Source organism: Oxyura jamaicensis, chromosome 11 (assembly GCF_011077185.1).
Source record: "Oxyura jamaicensis isolate SHBP4307 breed ruddy duck chromosome 11, BPBGC_Ojam_1.0, whole genome shotgun sequence".
Taxonomy (NCBI): domain Eukaryota; kingdom Metazoa; phylum Chordata; class Aves; order Anseriformes; family Anatidae; genus Oxyura; species Oxyura jamaicensis.
In genome coordinates, this window is record NC_048903.1 from 10,124,083 (window position 1) to 10,142,416 (window position 18,334).

The window sequence follows — 18,334 nt, forward strand, 5'->3', positions numbered from 1 at the left end:
GCACTACTACCCTGCAATCTGCTGGAAAGGAGGCGGGGAGATCTTCATCAGGCCAGGGAGAAGGACAATCCACAAATGCTGATGTTGCTCTAAGGAGTGGGACTTACCTGGCAGAGCAAAACCTCCCACAGCATTTCAGCTAGACAGCTGGTGAGCGTGAACACTTACTCACAGCATCCACTTAACTTACTCAACACAGCCTCCGAACAGGAAGGGTGAGAAAACTCACCCTTCTAGGTGAGCTCTAAAACCCTGCTAGGCACAGAGAAAACAGAGCCCCGCTTTCCCTGTATGGCCAGAAGCCATGCCAAAGTGAGCAGCACTTAAAGTGACTGAGACATTTGACACAACTTAAGAAAAGTTACAAATCTTTTATTATTAAAATTCATTATAAGTTACAGTTTCCTAGACAACAGGCTCCAGTGTATAAAACAGGAGACAGACTGGGAAGAGCAGGGGAGGCACCAACAGGAGCCTCTTTCCCTGAAGGAAAGAAGAAAAAGGGACAGAAGGGTTCTGACAGCCATTTATTGGGGTGGGGGAGGAGGGGAAAAACGGACAGAGAGGATGACAAAACAGAACAATAAAACCACAATCCTAAGAGTGGTCCAGTGGATGTAGAAAGACATTAATCCATGTCCCTCCATTCTTCCACCCTTACCCCCAAAGGCAAACATGTATGGCAAGTCCTATTAAAGTCATGTAGGTCAACAGATCCAGGTAGACCTCATGTCCCAGCAACAGTCTGAAGATACTAATCTTCTGTGGGGTAGGGTTACCAGCAGGGATTCTGTCAAGTTATGAGACAACGTCCTCTCAATACAGGCCCTTGAGACTACACCAGGTGTGATGGCACAGTGTCCTGGCTCACACTTTTTGAAGCAAGCCAACAAGGCTGGTCCTATGTGCCAGCAGAAGAAGTCAAGTCCTTTCTGTAGGGAAAGGGCGCTCCACACCACAGCAGGCTTTTGGGGGGCAAAAGCTGCAGTCCTCAGCATACTGGAGAGAGCAGGCCTGGGCCATCAGAGCCGAGTGTCAAGAACCAACAGCTCACATGCGTGAAGGAAAGGTGACAAGCAGGTTTGGAGCCCTCCAGTCAGAGTAAGGCCAGCACACAGAGACAGAGCAACTCAGAGCTTGATGCTGAGGTAAAAAGCTGAAATGAAGCTGCTTCCCTACAGGGACTTTTTGCAGAACCCTCAGCCAGCCTGGTCCCCTTGCACCGCACAGGCACCTCTCCACTCAGGTCTTATACCTAGCCCGTTAGGTACTGGTGCTGGACAGGTGGCCAGCCAGCAAGATTCCTGTTCCCTACTGTGCTGTGGTGGAAGGATGAACACACAGAGAGGTGAAATCCAGTCAGACCAAGAGCAGAGGGGATTTTGGCCACGTGTTTGCAGATGAGGAGGTGGCAGCTGTCACTCCAGGACAGCCATGAGGAGATGCAGTTCCCGGAAGGCACTACCATGGCGGCCACTGAGCCCCGACTTGTTCTTGACAATGTTGCTGATGTTCTTCAGCTGCTTGTAGCACAGCTTGCATTTATGGAGCCTGTGAAAACAACAGACACAGCATGAATGCTCAGCTACACAGGAGATGTGCTTACTCCTGAAGCGCCTAAGATTCAGCTCAAGCAGGAGAGAAAATGCAAGCTCTGCAAATGGCCTGGTTGAAACAGGACTGCAGAAGCAGCTTGTCTTCAGCCCACGTCCTGATGATGCAGGAGAACAGCATTCACACAAAGGCTCTTTCACTCCTGTTTTCCCCTTTGGCAGTAAAGACTGGGGAGGAAGGAGGTGCTGTTTCTGGAGAGCCAGTTCTCAGAGCAGAGCTATCCTATGAATGAACTGGAAATCCAAGGCCTGGCTGACAGCTCATGTGCCTTGTGAGGTGAAGGGTGCAGCCACCAGCTGGTTTTACATCTGACATATTTGCACTTTGTTTAGGTATGACTCAATACACAGAGACAGAGGGGAAAAAAAAGTCCTTTGGCCTTTTCCTCAGAGCAGGAGGGTTTGGTATTTGCAGACAAAAGGGAAGGCATGCCCAGTCTAGTATCAAAACCTTGATGGAAAGGAGCGAGACTCACCAAGAGAAAGGTTTGAAAGGAAGCATGTAGAGGTGGATAAGTGCCTCACCTTTCCTCTCTGGTTATGTCTACTCCGACAGAAGGTGGTGCAGCAAGCATGTCTGTGATCAGTGGCAGGAATCTCTGGAGAATGAGTTTCAAGGAGGTGCAGCCAGTCTGCACGTAACTGGAAAGCAAACAGAGAATCAAGTCCTACTTGAATTTCATTCCTTTCCTCCCAGCAGCCAGCCCTCACACACATCCAGTCACTGGGGATAATGTACTCAGACAGCTCCCCTTCACCACCTGTAACCAGGCAAGGAGACAAGTACCAAATGAGCGCCAGTCTTGGTTCAAGTTGAGACTGACAAAGGGAGCCCTTTTAAAACGTCCTAGCATATACGCTGCTAAGTGAGATTTTTCCGCTCAAGAGCGGAGGTGTCCTGCTGAGGGCACCTGGAAGGATCCTCTCCCCTAGTAGGAGAGAAGGGCAGAAAACCCCATCTTAAGCAAGATGCTGCATTTTCTTCCCACCTAATGATCAGATTCAAAGCAGTCTTCTAAGTGACCCCAGGACTGTTGCTAGACTTCATTCCTTTTGTCCCAAGTCAACAGTTTCATTCTCATCAGTGCACAGAGCACACTTGGTCTACATCTGTTTGACCCCTCCTGGCTGTCATAGCTGCCTTCAGACCAACACACCTACATCAAATCTCAACACCCTGATCTTAATGAGGACTTCCTGCCTACATACACTTTCCATATCTTTTCCCACACTCACTTGGCAACTCCAATGCTCTTTTCCAGATGTTGTATCAGCATAATACTGTGTCTGCTATCACCTTCCAGGATTCTTTCAGCTACAAAACGCCTAGCAGAGCTCTCTTATGAGCATCCACACCCTCCCCAACAAGCACATCATGTTCTCATGGCCTCACCTTTCATATTTACTTTGGAGTAGTTTTTCTATCTGAGGCAGGACTACAGTGCACAAATCTAACTTCCAGAGAGACCTTAAAAGAAAAGAAAAGGACATGTTCTGAGACTGGAGACTGAGGATTTCCAAAGTTGAGTTGACACAAATAGAGCTTTCTGGCAAAAACATCCAAGTAGCTGTACCCAAGTTTACTGAGCAAGTTCCTTGACTCCCCCTTGTGATAGAAGGTGGCTAGTTCCAACATATTTACTCCCAACAGAATCACTTTGTGAAGTCCTAAGACTGATTTTCTTTGTGAGACATCAATGCATACAGAAAAGGCCCTGCACAACTCCAGCAGTTACTGGCACTGCAGACTTGGAGATCTGACTACAAGCATATGCATTTCATGCTGCCATGGCTAGCTGGATGTGAAGCAGGTACAGTGCAGTGCTCCCAACACCCAGCCAGATAGCTCTAGGTATCCCAGTGACCCAAGACTCACGCTTTTTGGTTGACAATGTTCAAGAGGTCCACAACAACAGACAGATCATTGATTGCTACAGCAGAGTCCACAGAGTTCTGAGAGAGAAGGGGAAGAAGAAGCATATCGCAAGGCTTAAACAGGCTAGGCTAATGCAATAAATACCAAGTTCTACTTTTCAAATACAAGGTATAGGGAACATGGATTTAGCCAGGTAAGAGAAGATAACTCTCTCATTAGAGTTGTCTCCATGTTTGTGACCTTTCAACCGCAGCTGGAACACAGCAGCACTGTGGTGCACCCCAGCATCAAACACTGAGATCCCAAGTTTTGTATGAGGCAGAACTGGTTCCACACCAGACAATAAAACTGCTCAGCTGTTCCCCTCATGAACCTCAGGCATCTCCACATCCTTACCTTGATGTCACCAGTGCTCCATACAGCCCGCACGGTGTCCAGATTCTTGTGGCGGCTGGTGAGCACCACACACATGGTCTCATGGCCTTTCCTGATTTGGGACATGGCTTCCTCATCCACAAGCTCAGTCTGGCTTTGGTTTTTCACAGCCTGAAAAGTAGACACCAGTGGAGGAGTGATAACAGAGCAGAATGGTACAGAAAGGATAGGAGCTTTCTCTGACCTGGTAAGAGCTAATTTTGGAGTACAAAGAAATGAAATACGGACTTCCTTGCAGATTGTTTTAAAACCTTTTTGAAATGGAAATGCTCGATTTGTTCCAGTTTCAGCTACTTTATTTTTTTTCCTGCTAGGTCAATCACAAACACATTTAAAACTTTGGAAAAAAAAATCTCAAAATAAATGAGTGAAGAAAAAGTAAGTTTTCAAACCCTGTATGTTTTGATGAAGAAATATTTTCATGCAAACCCTATTTTTGATGTGAAATGCTAATGTGAAACCAGCAACTTTTATTAAAAAACATAAATCTAACATAATTTGTTAGACTCTCGATTTGATTTCTGCCCAAGTCATGCTGGAACCTCCACTTCCCCTGCTCACATTTAAAGTCTGTCATAATGAGGATGCTCTGGTCCTTCTCCCTTTCTGGGTTAGGGAATACCCTCTTGAGGAGTGGCCAGAAAGTCTCCAAGATGCAAGAGGCAAAGATTACCATGAAATAATTATGTGCATGTAATGGCAGACAACAATTTTCTAAATGAATCACTGTCTAGAATGTGGAATCATTCAGTGTCTTTGCCTCATCCCTTGTTCCCTGGTTTAATAACACATTCTTCATCAGCATGAACCAACCAGGCTGTGTTTGCATCAGCCTGCTGTCAGTCTCAGTGGGGGCCCAGTCCAGAAGCCCTGAGGTGCTAATCCCACAAGAACTGCAAGTCAAAGCAGTTTGGAGGGAGGGGAAGAGCAGAAAAGGAACGTGTTCTTTGGCTGCTGCATTCAGTACCAATGACTGCAGGCTGCAGAAAGCACCTAAGACACTTTTGCACCTCTGAGAACACCCTTTTTCTGATGCCATCCAGCACTGACACCAGCCAAAAACTTCTATTCAGAGACACTTACTGGTAGAAAGTCAGTGGCTTTCAGGCCAATGGGCTCATTCCTGGCTGCAGGAATCACTGACACCTCTGCTCTGGTCACAGGAGTTGAGGAAGCAATTGGTGGCCTCTGAATTTGGTCAGGCTGCAGGAGAAATTGGGATAAAAGTTCTAGTAGCAATAACATGGACTTAGTCTCATATCCTCTTTCCTGACCCACTTTCCTCTCAAGGCAGTCTCCAATTTGTTAGCATGGCTTAGAAGGCAATGAAGTGTCCCTCAGGTACACATCAAGACTTAATTAAGGTTTGTGAAGAATACGTAAGATGTCCCAGCAAGAATACTGAATGCTGTCACTGTTATTAACATCTAAAATTATGGCAATAGGCCATGGCCAGCCCAAAGGCAGAAAGAATTCTAAAGAAGCCTATCCTGTCCTGATAACTGCTTGAGATTTTGACTCTAAAATAGTCTCAGTTCAAGCACCTGCGGAAATGTAGTACCTGAATTCTCTTCAGAGAATTGCACCCATTTTGATATTAAAGGAGAAATACCACTGTAAGTGTGAGAAGCCAACAAATGCAATACAGCCATTGTCTGCTGGAGGCCTGGCCTTTAATTCTGCTGCTCAGATCACACACATGGACTGACGGAGGCTGAAGCTGCACTCCTACTGCTCTTCAGTAAAGGAATCAGCTTGATTTAAAATAAGCATGTCTCTAAAACTCACAAACCTTTCACAGTGGGGATGTGAACAGCTATTAACAGATTACACTGTACGTACAAGTTCCTGCTTTGGCAACGGGGTCTGGACTTCCACAGCTTGGTTAGGCTTCACTGCTTCCTTTGCAGTTACAGGCTCTATCAAGATGGAAAGAAGCGGGAAAGTAGAAACTGATTGTTCCTCTCAAGAGAAGCTTAGAGCAAAGGTACCATAAACAAAGACTACAAGTAGTCATTTCTGCAGACGTGCAACTCTCCCTGTTTTAAAGGGCTATTAATCCCATTCCCACCAAGGGGTCATTTTCGTACTCACCATCTTCAGGGGGGGCTGGAAAAGGCTCATTGTTTCGTGGAGGCGTTCGAGCTACAGAAAAAGAGGGAAAAAAATGACAAACCATGCAAGGCTACAGATTAGTAATAGGTCAGCCTTGGAGCTGAGAGACCTCCAGCAACTCCAGAGATTAGGGCAATCGGCGACACAGCAAGCAGTTATCTCCTCCAGACCTTCCTTGACGTTATTGTTGAGTTTAAACAAAGGCTTTTTGCCTTCACAGATGGGACAAAACTGACCCATGTAGCTTACTGCTGAAGAGGTGTTAAGCACAAGACAGTGCGCAAAAGCAAGTTACACTAAAAAAAAAAACAAAACACAAATTCACCTCCTACTAAACTGATTCACATAAGTCATTATTTTGACTGTTGCTTCCTCAGAAAGAGGATCTTATTTTTCTCACTTGCAGTAAAGTGAGTTACATGCATTGCACTGTGCTTCCTAAACAACAGTCACTGCTTTAACAAACCATTTAACCTTTCTTTCTTGAATGGAGGCTGCTGAGTTTACATATACCAGAATTCTAAGCAAATAAAGATTCTGTAATGCAGCAATCCTTCCTAATCAGGACAGGAAGGCTTCATACTCATAACAGAGCTCTGGATTCTGGGCCAGACCTCAATGAGACATCACTGCACCCTAGTAAAGGTGCAACCTTCCAGCAGTTCACTAATACGACTTATTAAGCAGGGAATATTCAAGTCTTCTAAACTCTCTCAGTCACAAGTGAAGCCTCTATTACAATACTCCAGAATTCACTTCCACTGAAATAGTTCAGTGTCTACAGCTCTGAACTAGCCACCACTCAAAAGTGCAATAACCCCTGGTACTAACAGATGGCATTCTTGGGCTGGAAGATCTCTTTGTAATCCTCTGGGTTCTGGATCTCAGCCTTTGATTCCTTCTCATCCCGGTCATCTTCGCTGCTGGGACTGCGCCTCTCGCTCTCTGAGTTGTGCTTCACTCTGCTAAAAAGAAGAAGAAAACGATGCTATTAGGGCAAGTCACACGGACCCTGTTAGAAAAAGAGCGCTAATTTCCTTGTACATTTCCTTATAAAGATTGCAATTACAACAAACCAGCAGTTTCCCTTACCTTTGTGGCTTGCTGCAGCTAGTTGAGGGCCTGTCATAGATGCGACGAAGGGAGGATCCTGTGGGGGTGGGCTGAACGAGAGGCTTGTCATCCCTGATCAGCCCATGAGGAACCGAACCTGACTTTGTGACTCTGCTGAGATCCACAACGAAGGAAGAAACTGTGCTTTGTGCAAAGGAAACTCCTATCTGCAGAGGCAAAAGATCAAGGTAATTCACTGAACATGCTAGCCTTTCTATGATCAGGGAGGATGGAATGGCCCTGAGTGACAGTGCTTGAGAATTCGTCAATTCAGTGCTTTGGCTTTTTCAATTTGAAACCGCCAATGCTACATGAAAGGCTACGATAAAATTTTGCCAAGCATAGTTTTGAAATACTGGTCAAACTAAGCCCCAGTTCTTTCCTCCAGAAGCCTAAGAGATGAAATGTAGCACAAGGCTCTTGAAAGAAAAAACACAGAAGCTCTAGGTGCTGGACACACTGCATGCCCTGGCCACTTGCAGTCTGACATAAGCTTAGAGGTCAGAAGGCCTGCAAGCAAGACAGAAGGATTTTATCTCATGTTTTGCAGCCACCTCCCCAGCTCCTCATGAACCATGACTTACCAGCTGGTTGTTGCAGATAGATAAGTCAGCTACTTTTCCCCAGTTCAGCAAGACCACATCAAAACAGCGCTCAGGCTCCCAGCCATACACACGCAGTGAATCCTGGAAACCACTATACAAACAACAGCCATCTGGGTTGAAAAGAACACACCTAGGAGAAGGCAGATAGAGAGTTTAGAAACTTCCAGCTTCCACAAAGATCCCAGGGCTGTATCTGTGACTTCACTGAATACCTGCAGCAGTTTTTAGCAATGAATGTACTGATCTGGTGAACCTGTGCAACTTTTTCTCCAATATTCTCCCTTTCATGAAATTCTCCCTTTGCCCCCAGCTTTGGTCTCTGCCTAGTACACTGCGCTAGGAAATTAATATACCTGACGGGAGTAGCCTCTTCTTCAATGCAGCTCACAACTTGAAACTTCTCCAAGTCCCAGAATCGAACAGTCCTGTGCACAAAACAGAATAAAAATCATCGCTCATCCCTCTGGAAATTTGCTGTAGGATTCAACATTAAAAATAATATACTAATAACTAGAATGACTTCCAGTGCTGTGCATATATGATGAACCTACACAGAGGACTGGTCTAGCTAAGATCTGTGAATCCAAACCAAGATGCTTAGAGGCTCTAGAGATGTATAGTTATTTAGAGCAGACCCAGAGCTAAAGACACTCTGCTGGCCCAGCAGGAGTGCTTGCTGTTCAAATAGGATGTCAGTTTGATTAGTGAGCCACTCAAGCCTACCGCATTGTTTTCTAGCATGGCAGACAGCATCATGAGTTTTGTATGAGAAGGTAAGGTCTCCATATTCTGCACATCACAGATGTGACATGCTGTTGTCTAGCTGTCAGGCTCTTGCAATGGCAGTTTTGAGTTGTGTGACATTCCTGTTTGCCATGTTCTTAAAAGGAAGGACATTGAAAGTGGAACTGACATAAACAATTTCCTTCTTTCTTTTCTCCCCTCATATACCTATCAGAGCTGCCAGAAGCCAAAAGGTATTCATTTGGATGGAATTCTACAACGTTCACTGGGCCAGCATGTCCTGTAAACTCAAACATCATCTTCCCAGCAGCCAGATCCCACAGCTGGAAGAAGGAAAGAACAAAAGACTCTTAGAAATATTAATGTTCAAGAATTTCAATACACTTTGAATTTCCCTTTACCAGTGATCTTCTAACACTTTTCCCCCCCTCTCAGAACAGACTTGAGTTTGCCAAAGAAAGCAATGATCTGGAAAAATAACACTGTCCCAGTCACTTAAGGCTGACAAAAAAAAACAATAATAATAAATAAATAATAAAACAAACAATAAAAGCAAAAAACATTCTCTTTTAAATTCCCTGTTTAGTTTTAAGTAGTAATTTGTCCTGTAGAAGTCTGCTTTATATTTAAAAACTGGGATAATATACAGCATTTCCACTTGTTCCAGAAGATAAAAAACTCAAATGTAAAGAAACAAAAACCCTAAGCTATGAATCGTTTAGTAATTCATTCTTCCTGGGCTCCAGTCTCCATTGAAAAATCCAGAGTGAAACAACTGACCAGCTTATTTCATCTGAAGCTGGAAACAAAAAAAGTCAGTCCTTTGCCAACATTCTGCCATACCACATGAGAAACAACTGAAGAAGCTGCCTCAGCCGATACTTTCCTGAATTCCTTCTCCTGCTTTGTTCAGTCCAGACTGCAATTTTCAGACTGATTGTGATATGCAATGTGCATGGTAACACACCTCTAATGAATTAGCTGAGTAGAGCCAGAAATTGGTACAGCGAAGCAACGTGCTGTGGACAATTCATTCTGTAACATTTACTAAGAGAACCATCACTACTGTTTAGGTATCGCAATTCTACCACCATCAAAACTTGGACTTTTACATGCACAGTGTCAACATGTAGGCGATGAAGTGCGCTTGTCCAACATACAATTCATTTCTAGATGCTCTGGGCCAATGGACAATTCCCATAAACAGTCTTGTCCCGCAAAGCCACAGGGCCCAGCCAGATGCCTAACAAACAAAAGGGGGCTAAGAGAGAGTGTTAGTAATGACTGGTAAAAAGATGATCCCAGTATTCCCATGTGCCACAAGCATATAAGGGAGATGTCTTAATAAATTACCTTTACAGTATGATCATCAGCAGCAGAGGCTAACCACTTGCCATCAGGACTAAATCGGAGACATCTAACTGCTTGAGTGTGACCCTGCAACAAGACAAAATATTTTCCTTTGCTTTTCTTTTCCTTTAGAGAAAACTGTCTTTCAACTTGATAAGGTATAATAAAATAAAATCTAGTAACTGTTTCATGTAGTCCACAACTGACAGAACACTACATTCTACACTCAAAAGCTATACCTATCCACACTAAACGGGCATAATGTCTCTCATATAGACATTTCTGGCATCAGTTTAAGAGTGGTAAATACAGATCTGGCTCTCCTGATAAGTATCAAATTTAAGCTGAACAGATTTCTTTGTTAAGACAGAAGTACCATTAAGTTGGCTACAAAATTAAATTAACATACAGCAAGCTCTTTGGGCGTAGAAAGGCCCCATGAATAGAACCATCTCAGTGCAGTGGGGACTTCACATTAACACCAGCCACAGTATAAAGAAACACTTACTACTGGGTGCTTTCCATCTCCCACTGAAGCCAAGCAGACTACAGTATGTTAATTAATTCCTATGATATCCATTTAATGTTTCCATACAATTCACTGAGGCCTACAGAGGTTTATCAGGCCATTTTGGAAAAAAAACAACAAAAACAAAAAAACACATATCTCACCAGCAAAACTAGTTACTTGTACATAATCACTTTAAAGTTTGCCTTGAAGTCTTAGACAGAAATCCTTCTCCCCTCTTCTGAAAACTAATGAAGCATTTTACCTTATACCTGAAGACACAGCCTTTTCTTCTTACATCCCAGAGCTGCAGGTGAAGAAAAGCAAACAAAAGATATGCTTAGAAAGGTACAGAGGGGGGCCAAGAGTTCTGTCAAAACAAGAACTCTTGCAGTCATCAGGCTGGTAACACTGCAGAATGAAATCACTGAAGTGGCTGCTTAATGCCTGTTTGCTTCAGGTACATTTCTTAATCTAACTTCCCAAGTGAGAATCACTTCTGTAAGTTATTTCTTACTACTATCCACGCTCCGTTCCTGCAGTCAGATACCAGTCTGATGAAGCAGGTACAATCCATAGCAGTCAGGACATCTGTGCTTACTGACACTAGGTCTCAGCTGGCACCCAACTCGAGCCCTGTGGAATGAGCCACATTCCACAACTGAGGAGTCACATTCATGAGTTACCACTGTGGAAACACATGCATGAATTTCACAAGCACTCACAAATACACCTGCCCACACACATGCAAATGTGGACGTACAGTATCTACCAACAGCTTGGCAGAAAGCACATTCTGTCACTCTTCATAAGAACGACGCTGCAAGTGAAGAGGGTAATCTCTAGAGGAAGGTAGGCTTTACCTTAATGTTTGTGTCCAAAGAGCCAGATGCCACAAAACTTCCAAAAGGATGGAAATCAAGGCTGCAGATGTTCGCTTTGTGACCAAATAATGTACGAAGAACTGGGAAATCGGTAAGTGGAGCAGGGAGAAAGAGTAAGGAACAAATATTTAGTAGTTTGTATCACCCCAACAGGATGCAGAAGTTTTGCTATACTATCCTCACCACTAAAAACATGCTAATACAATGTACATTAGAGACACTACGTACAGTTTATTCATCTGTATACATTATTCTATGGAAGTGTTTCCAACTTTACCTTCACAAGGCAAAGAAACAGCAATAGAGGGCACCATTTTCAATGATCCTAATGCAATTCTTGTCCTTAGGTGTGGGAAGCATGAATAAAACTCAAAGGTGTCCAAAAATAAAACTAAAAAGGTACTCTTAGAGGCAGCTGTCAGGCAGTGCTATCTTTCTACTTGTTGCAAAGAGCAAAACTGGTGTGAGGGGAAGTATAGTTTCATATAGGAAGTGAAAAGGACATAATTCACCTTGTAGCTATTAGACAAGCACTTTCTGAGGACTCTGCACCCTAGTCCGGACACAAGCCCATCTTCCACCTCTGATTTTCCAGTACCTGCACTGGCCTCCTTCAACTGTCATTGCAAAAAACATCCGAAAGACTGGGAATGGACACTCAGGAAGCATGAGGCAAAGAAAACGATCACAGCATTTGAGCAAGTCATCAGAGTAACACCCCCTGTAATTCTGGAAACCAGAAAGGACCAGTTGAACAGGTATACCACATCTCAGAGTAGAGATGAATGCAGAACTCAACTTTGAGGAAGAAAAATTGCTTATATAATGACAGAGGCAATCTCTCTCCACCATCAGTCATCTAAGACAATACCATGGTTCCCCTGGTAGGAATTAGCTCTTGAGCCAGACCTGGAATGGTCATTTGCACAGATGCTGGCTCATAGACCTGCTGATAAATTCAGCCAGATCAGTTACTTTCTGCTAGTAAAACCAAACTATTTTATAAATGAACTGATTCTAATTGCCTGAATGACAGAAGTGATCCTTAATATCTATGGCACCTGTTGTTTGCCTTCTTGGCCAAAGTCAGTCTGTTTTCATTACATGTTCTTACTATGAGCAAGTAGCAAACTGCAATAAATATAAATTCCTTCTACAGCATTTATGCAGGAAAGCCTACAAGTGATTCATGATACCTTTTCAAATTTGTTCTAGGATTTGAGGAAAATACACTAAGTATAACTCAACAGTTGTCCTTCAAAGGATCAGAGCTTAATGAGTTCATAGCTTTTAAGATTTACTAAAAATTAGGTCCTTGTCTGTTTATACAGTCATGCAAGAGTGTAACAGGAGAAAAATCACCTGAGGAAAAAATGAAAGTTAGAAGAAGAGGTCAGCAAGCAGGAGATCCTTGGACTTATGCAGAACCTAATATACATAAAGCTCTTAATCTGGTTTTAGAGTTAGAGCACCCATCTATTAAGACTGATAATTTTAAACTGAGGCTATGAATATAATTTTTATATACGTCTAATTACCACCTATGTGCAGAAGAAAGTACCTGGAATACAGACTTCAACACACTCAGGTCAAAACCCTGGCAACTAGTTCCTCAGCTCAATCTCCACAATACGTGTGCAAATTTCTGCTTCAGTGTGGACACACAGCTCTATAGTCTCAGTAGGAATTGCCCTCTAACAGTACTGGAAACTAAGAAGAAAGCAATGCTGGGCTTTTCTTCTTAAGTTAGGAACCTTCCAGGTTAGCATGGACAAGCATAAGGATATTGCAAAACTGCGTTTCATAAAGAAAGAAAGAAAACAAGGCAAAGTCGATTTTAATTTGGTTTAGAGACCGCACAGTAATACAGCTTTCCCATGATACCCCAAAAGCTTGCGTCCGCCTCATTTTGGTGACTCTGGAGAGAAATAACGCATATTTTCTTGGTTTTACCATTGCCTTTTTTAAGGGAATCCTTGGTATCTTCGGGGGGATTTACCACAAAGCATCATCCTCAAAGAATACCCTGAACTAGTAGGAACTCTTTTAGCAGTTCCCCACCTCCTCACATAATAGTTGCAGTCTTACTCAAATGGGAGAGACTGAACTACCTTGCTCTCTTCAAGTTCATCCCACTTGGAGGATAGACCACAGGAATCAAATTCAACAGTAAAAGAAAAGGCAGGGGGATGGTTGGACCAGATGATCTCAGAGGGCTTTTCCAACCTTAATGATTCTACATATTAACAGAAGAGAAAATTCATGGAAACATACTTTTAGCAGCTTCCAGGTCCCAAACACGAATGGACCCTGACTGGGACCCTGCAACAATGAGTTCCTCGTTTATATTGATCTGTAGACTCTCAATGGGTGATGTGTGCCCTGTCAAGCTCTGCAAAGAAAACCACAAGTCACAATCAATGGCTACTGACACAGACAGCTTAAGTCCACAATCATATAGTTCACACTCAATTGGTAACTGAAGCATTTAGCTGTAAGTTAGGACCACGTGGTTGTGCCACTGATCGTTTTTCTTTTATCAGCAACTAGCATGGCAGAGCATCCTGAAGATCATTACTACACAGAGCGCTGTGCACGTATCTCCCACATTATTCCACCTTCTGGGACGCTGACTAATTTTTAAAGGCTGCATCAACAGAAACGCGTAGCTAAACATTACCTGCAGAAGCCTAGATTGAGGCTGACACACGCTTACCTTATACAACTTATGCTACACAAGCACATTGTCACTACGTTTGCTCTAAATGGGTCACGCAAGTCTCATGAACTGGTTACAAAATCAAAGCAAGTGTGAAAGCAGGGCCACTTCAAAACCTTCACAAAAGCAAGGAGTCATAGGTTGCTGCCACAATGCATGGGTGTCACAGTGATAAGACGGTGCTATTACTAACTATTAACTCGAGACAAGAGGCCATACTTCACATGTACGCAGCTTCTTTCATCCTTGAGCATCTAAAAGCTTACAATTATATAAGAATTTTGAGAAGGTCAGTATTTAATTAAAATGCAAAAATATTTAAAAACTACTTCTAGAAAACTAATCAACACACATACCACAATTACAGACCTTTTGCTTGTCAATTAAGCAATATTATTATCCTAGACTTTACTCCATCCTCAAAGAGGTCTTTTTAAACAGCTAAGCTAGCTCTGTGCCTCTGCACACGTATTGAAGCTGAGAATGCCAGCTGACAGCAACCTACTCTGATAGGGCCTTCTCTGAATTTCAAGCAGGCCTGCAGTGCTCTGTGGCTGCAACTGTAACTGCTCAGTGTGAAACAGAACTCAAACATGAAACAAGATGCAATGCTACTCTAAAAGTGCCTTTTCTCCCTCCTCCCCAAAACACAACCATCTTGAACCTTAACATTAAAATACTAAAGATGAATTTCAGATAGCAAAATACAAAGCACAACCACAAACTCACAATTTTTTTTTTAAATCTTTAACAGTGGCACAAGACCAGTTCCAGTCAACGTTGCCTCTCAAACACCAGCTTCCAACGCCTGTGTATTCCAGGAAGCACAGGACAGCTACAGCTCTCTGCTCCCACAGATGGCGTAGGGAGATATTTAGTCCTCCAGCCCTTCACATGGAAAGCAATACTCTGGTTTCAAACTACTGTCATGCTACCACAAAGGGCCCAGAAAGACACAGCTTAACTATGCTATGACAGAAGTACAGTGCTACTAAAGGTGAGCAACCACTTCTGCATCATCTATTTCAACCTCTTTATACTTGACCTCAATAAATAAATGGGAAAATAAAATAGAAACATTCTCCTTTCAGCCTTTTTGATCCTACTTTCTCAATTTCCTCCCCACAAGGTTCACTCTGTTTAGAGAAATACCTTTCACAATGCAACATTATTGTGTTGTTAATTAAACAAGTGACAAGGGACACTTGCTAAAGATACTTTTCCACAACATCCACTGGAAAGCAAAGCGATACAGGACAAGACAGCTGTTAAATGTATTTATGGTGTGCTTTAGTGGTAACTGCTATTGTAACCCTACTCTTCCTAACAAGCAATGAGAGTAATGCTGCACACAGAATTACTGTTCCCCAGCCTGCTGTTAAGTCAGCGAAGTATTCTGACAAACTTCGTGCTGACAACAAGTGACTGTGGGACAGGTGGACATGCAACCCACTTGGGATGTTTCCTGCTTTGAGGGCAAACTCCAGGGTATAAAACTGCTCCCTGTAGCTTGCACTAGAAAACTAGCTGTCCTTCACAAAACTGCACTTCATTATCTGTAGCACAGTAACGGAAGGCTCAGTATTCATTATCTGAGCATATACTGGCCCCAGTGAAGCAGACAGCCATCCTGGATTCTCTCTGGAGCAGCAGCCTCACCAATTACTGAATTCTGTCCCTAACTTTTGCTAGCATCTGGCCACTTGGCTTGGTCCCGACAGAAGTCCCACAGGCCCAGTAATCTTTTCCCTCATTCCCACCCTCTACAGCTCAGAATTAATTCTCCCATCCCCCAGAAAGTTAAAACCAGGCCCATTCTTACCATGATGCAGTTGGGCTTGTTAACTGACCATATGTTGACTCGACAGTCATCTCCTCCAGTTGCCAGAAGCCGACCTGAACTCTTCCCCAGGACTAGTGAGGACACATTGCTGCTGTGAGCCGTGATCTCTTCTGCATAAAATGGAGCAAGCAGTTATGTCAGACTTATATATTTTCCACCCCATCCCTCCCAAAGGGCTGAAAAATGTTCTTTCTCCAGAAAACCTTTCCAGTTTTCACTGGACAAGCTGCAGCAACGCACAGTTCAGATAACAAGTCACGCTATTATCTGGCTTGAAACAGTCCTTCTTGGCTCTCTCTGCTGCACTTCAAACATTTGCTGGCCAAGCTTCACAACTCCACTACTCACGTGGCTTCTCTCACTAGCAGCAACTGGGTAGATTTTAAAGACTGGCTAGACTGTAGCAGCCTGCTCACAGGAGCTGCTTTACCTTCTGTACCTAGGTGGGTCTCAGCAACCAGAGCTGTTTCAGAAGTAGAAGAATGGCACTTGTCTGACAAGCAGCAGAGACAGACACCTAGAGAAAAGCCCTTTAATCCCGTACTGAAGAGCAGCAGCAGCGTCCAAACTGGGAGGAAATGGAAGATTAGCAGTACAGTTTGTTGCTTTACAGAGAAAAAGCAAGACTCAGCACCGGGGAGAGGTGGAGCTGCCTGCTCTCAGCTTTAGAAGAGGCTTTGCTACACTCCCACTACGGAACACGGGCAAAATTTAGCAATGCAGGCAGTGTGAAACTGTGACAAAGGAAGGATGAATATTTACGTGAAAGGGCACAAAAGAGCAAACGTGACCGATACTAAAAGACTATTAAAAAACTGGGGGGGGCTGACAGGAAAGTATGATTCTGTGAGGGCTTCACAGTGACAGAATTCTAGGAAAACCTTTTCATATGGAAAAAAGGTTGGGGACAAAGGAGAAGCCAAAAGAGCATTTTTGCAGAGATGTCTATTTTTATAATGGACTTTAAAATCCACCAAAGTTTTTGGCAGAAGCTTCTGGCAGATGTATTTACTATTTTTTCCTCTTTCTGTTCTCTTCTGTGAAAGTTCACTGGATTTGCATGCCTAATAGTTGTGAAACTTATTTGTAAAAGGGTTAGGTTGTAATCAATTCTACTTTTGTTCAGGTTGTTTTGGTGGGAGGGGCAACCTGAAAATTTAAAATGCAACCCTAAACCGAAAGGACATTAGACAGCTGCAACAATAATTACAGGTACTTTGATCTCAGACTCTCAGAGCATTTTTTGAAAGCAAAACTGTGCAACTTTCACTTTAGCTGGAGGAATACCTTTCAAATTACAAAGGTAAATGGACTGTAAATTAAGCGAGAACAAATCTGAAAATAGGCTTGTGCTGTGTTGAAAGACCAATCTTCCCTATGACAATGCTAAAGTAAATTATGGATGCACACACAGAACTGACGGCAACAAATAATACAACCAGTATTAACAGACCTGCTCACTAGTTAGAACTGAAAGTATATATGCTAAACATTGCCGCTAATACGAGTACATCAGCAACTCAATTTTTTCCCCCTCTTAATTTTGTTCATAATAATGAAGTGTTAGTTTAAATGACATTGCTGAAGCACAGAACTCTACTCATAAAAGCCAGGTGAGAGGTTCGTTCCAGCCTTGGCCAGACAGCAACACCCTTGCCCCCAGTGAGGTGCCAGTTCTGAAACCCACAGCCTGTTTTTGCGCAGTACTCACCCCCGGCTGATGTCACCCACCAGCTCAATGATGCCGAGCTCCTAATTAGCATCACCGAAACACTTCAAACATCCAGAACCCTTTGCTCTAAGGAGAATGCTAAGACAGGGCAGAGCCGAACAAAACGAAGCATCAAGACCTCCTGCCCACTTAAAGAGAATGGAGATTTGAGACCAATCAACCTCTACCTTTTCCTACAACTCTGGAGCCTCAGGAACAAGCAGGTAACACAGAAAACACATGCAATTGCTAAATTAATTATCTCAGCTCTACCAGCGCGTTGCTAGCTGACAATGCCATTCCCTGCTAGCCAAATTTTAGGCCCCAAACCCCCAGCCTGGAGCGAAGGTGTCTGCACAACCGCCTGCTCCCAGAGCCTCTGACCAGCCCCTGGCAGCCCCCGGGAAACCACCGAGCACCGAGGCGGCGGGGAGCTGAGCGTTACCGCTCCTTCTGAGGGAAAACACCGGGCGAAGAGCGGCGGGTGCTTGCTGCCCCTCTCTGACAGGGCAGCCTCAGGGGACGGAGCCGCACGGCATCCGCGGCTGCGGCCCGGGCTCCGGGGGCGGCTCTGGCGGCCGCTGGTCCCCTAGCAGGGAGCCCGGGGCCGCCGCGACCGCGGCAGGGTGCGGGGCGGAGCGGCGGGCACTCACGCAGCTTCCAGGCCACCTTCGTGCTGACGGGCGCCGCCATCTCCCGCCGCTGCCAGGCTCCGGGCCCGGCACCCGCGGCGCCCGCCCCCCCCCGCGGCCGGCCCCGCCGCGCCGCCGAGACGTGCGGTTGCCCGGGCTCCGTGCGCCGCCCGGCCAATGGGAGCC

General features: G+C 44.3%; 2 protein-coding genes across 2 annotated transcripts in view; one reads left to right on the plus strand and one right to left on the minus strand.

Annotated features, from left to right (window-relative positions):
• The window catches only part of TDRD12 (tudor domain containing 12), a 236,642-nt gene that overhangs the window by 71,069 nt on the left and 147,239 nt on the right, over nucleotides 1-18,334 (plus strand). The window lies entirely within an intron of this gene.
• KATNB1 (katanin regulatory subunit B1) lies at nucleotides 352-18,314 on the minus strand. Its single transcript, XM_035336483.1, has 19 exons — nucleotides 18,170-18,314; nucleotides 15,785-15,915; nucleotides 13,518-13,635; nucleotides 11,223-11,323; nucleotides 10,625-10,666; nucleotides 9,855-9,938; nucleotides 8,709-8,824; nucleotides 8,111-8,182; nucleotides 7,737-7,887; nucleotides 7,132-7,319; nucleotides 6,871-7,001; nucleotides 6,019-6,069; nucleotides 5,767-5,843; nucleotides 5,008-5,127; nucleotides 3,886-4,035; nucleotides 3,490-3,566; nucleotides 3,007-3,081; nucleotides 2,139-2,255; nucleotides 352-1,551 (listed from the first exon to the last, which is right to left on the minus strand). Exons 1-19 carry the CDS (start codon nucleotides 18,207-18,209, stop codon nucleotides 1,419-1,421), a joined length of 1,974 nt encoding a protein of 657 aa, XP_035192374.1. The 5' UTR covers nucleotides 18,210-18,314; the 3' UTR covers nucleotides 352-1,418.

What these genes read in the sequence shown, in the direction of transcription:
- KATNB1 (XM_035336483.1), bottom strand. Translation starts at nt 18,209, where the DNA reads ATGGCGGCGCCCGTCAGCACGAAGGTGGCCTGGAAGCTGC. An exon ending in CTGATGATCATACTGTAAAG is followed by an intron (nt 8,825 to 9,854) that starts GTAATTTATTAA and finishes TCCTTCTTCCAG; the next exon opens with CTGTGGGATCTGGCTGCTGG. An exon ending in GCTTCTGGCAGCTCTGATAG is followed by an intron (nt 8,183 to 8,708) that starts GTATATGAGGGG and finishes TTTTGTGCACAG; the next exon opens with GACTGTTCGATTCTGGGACT.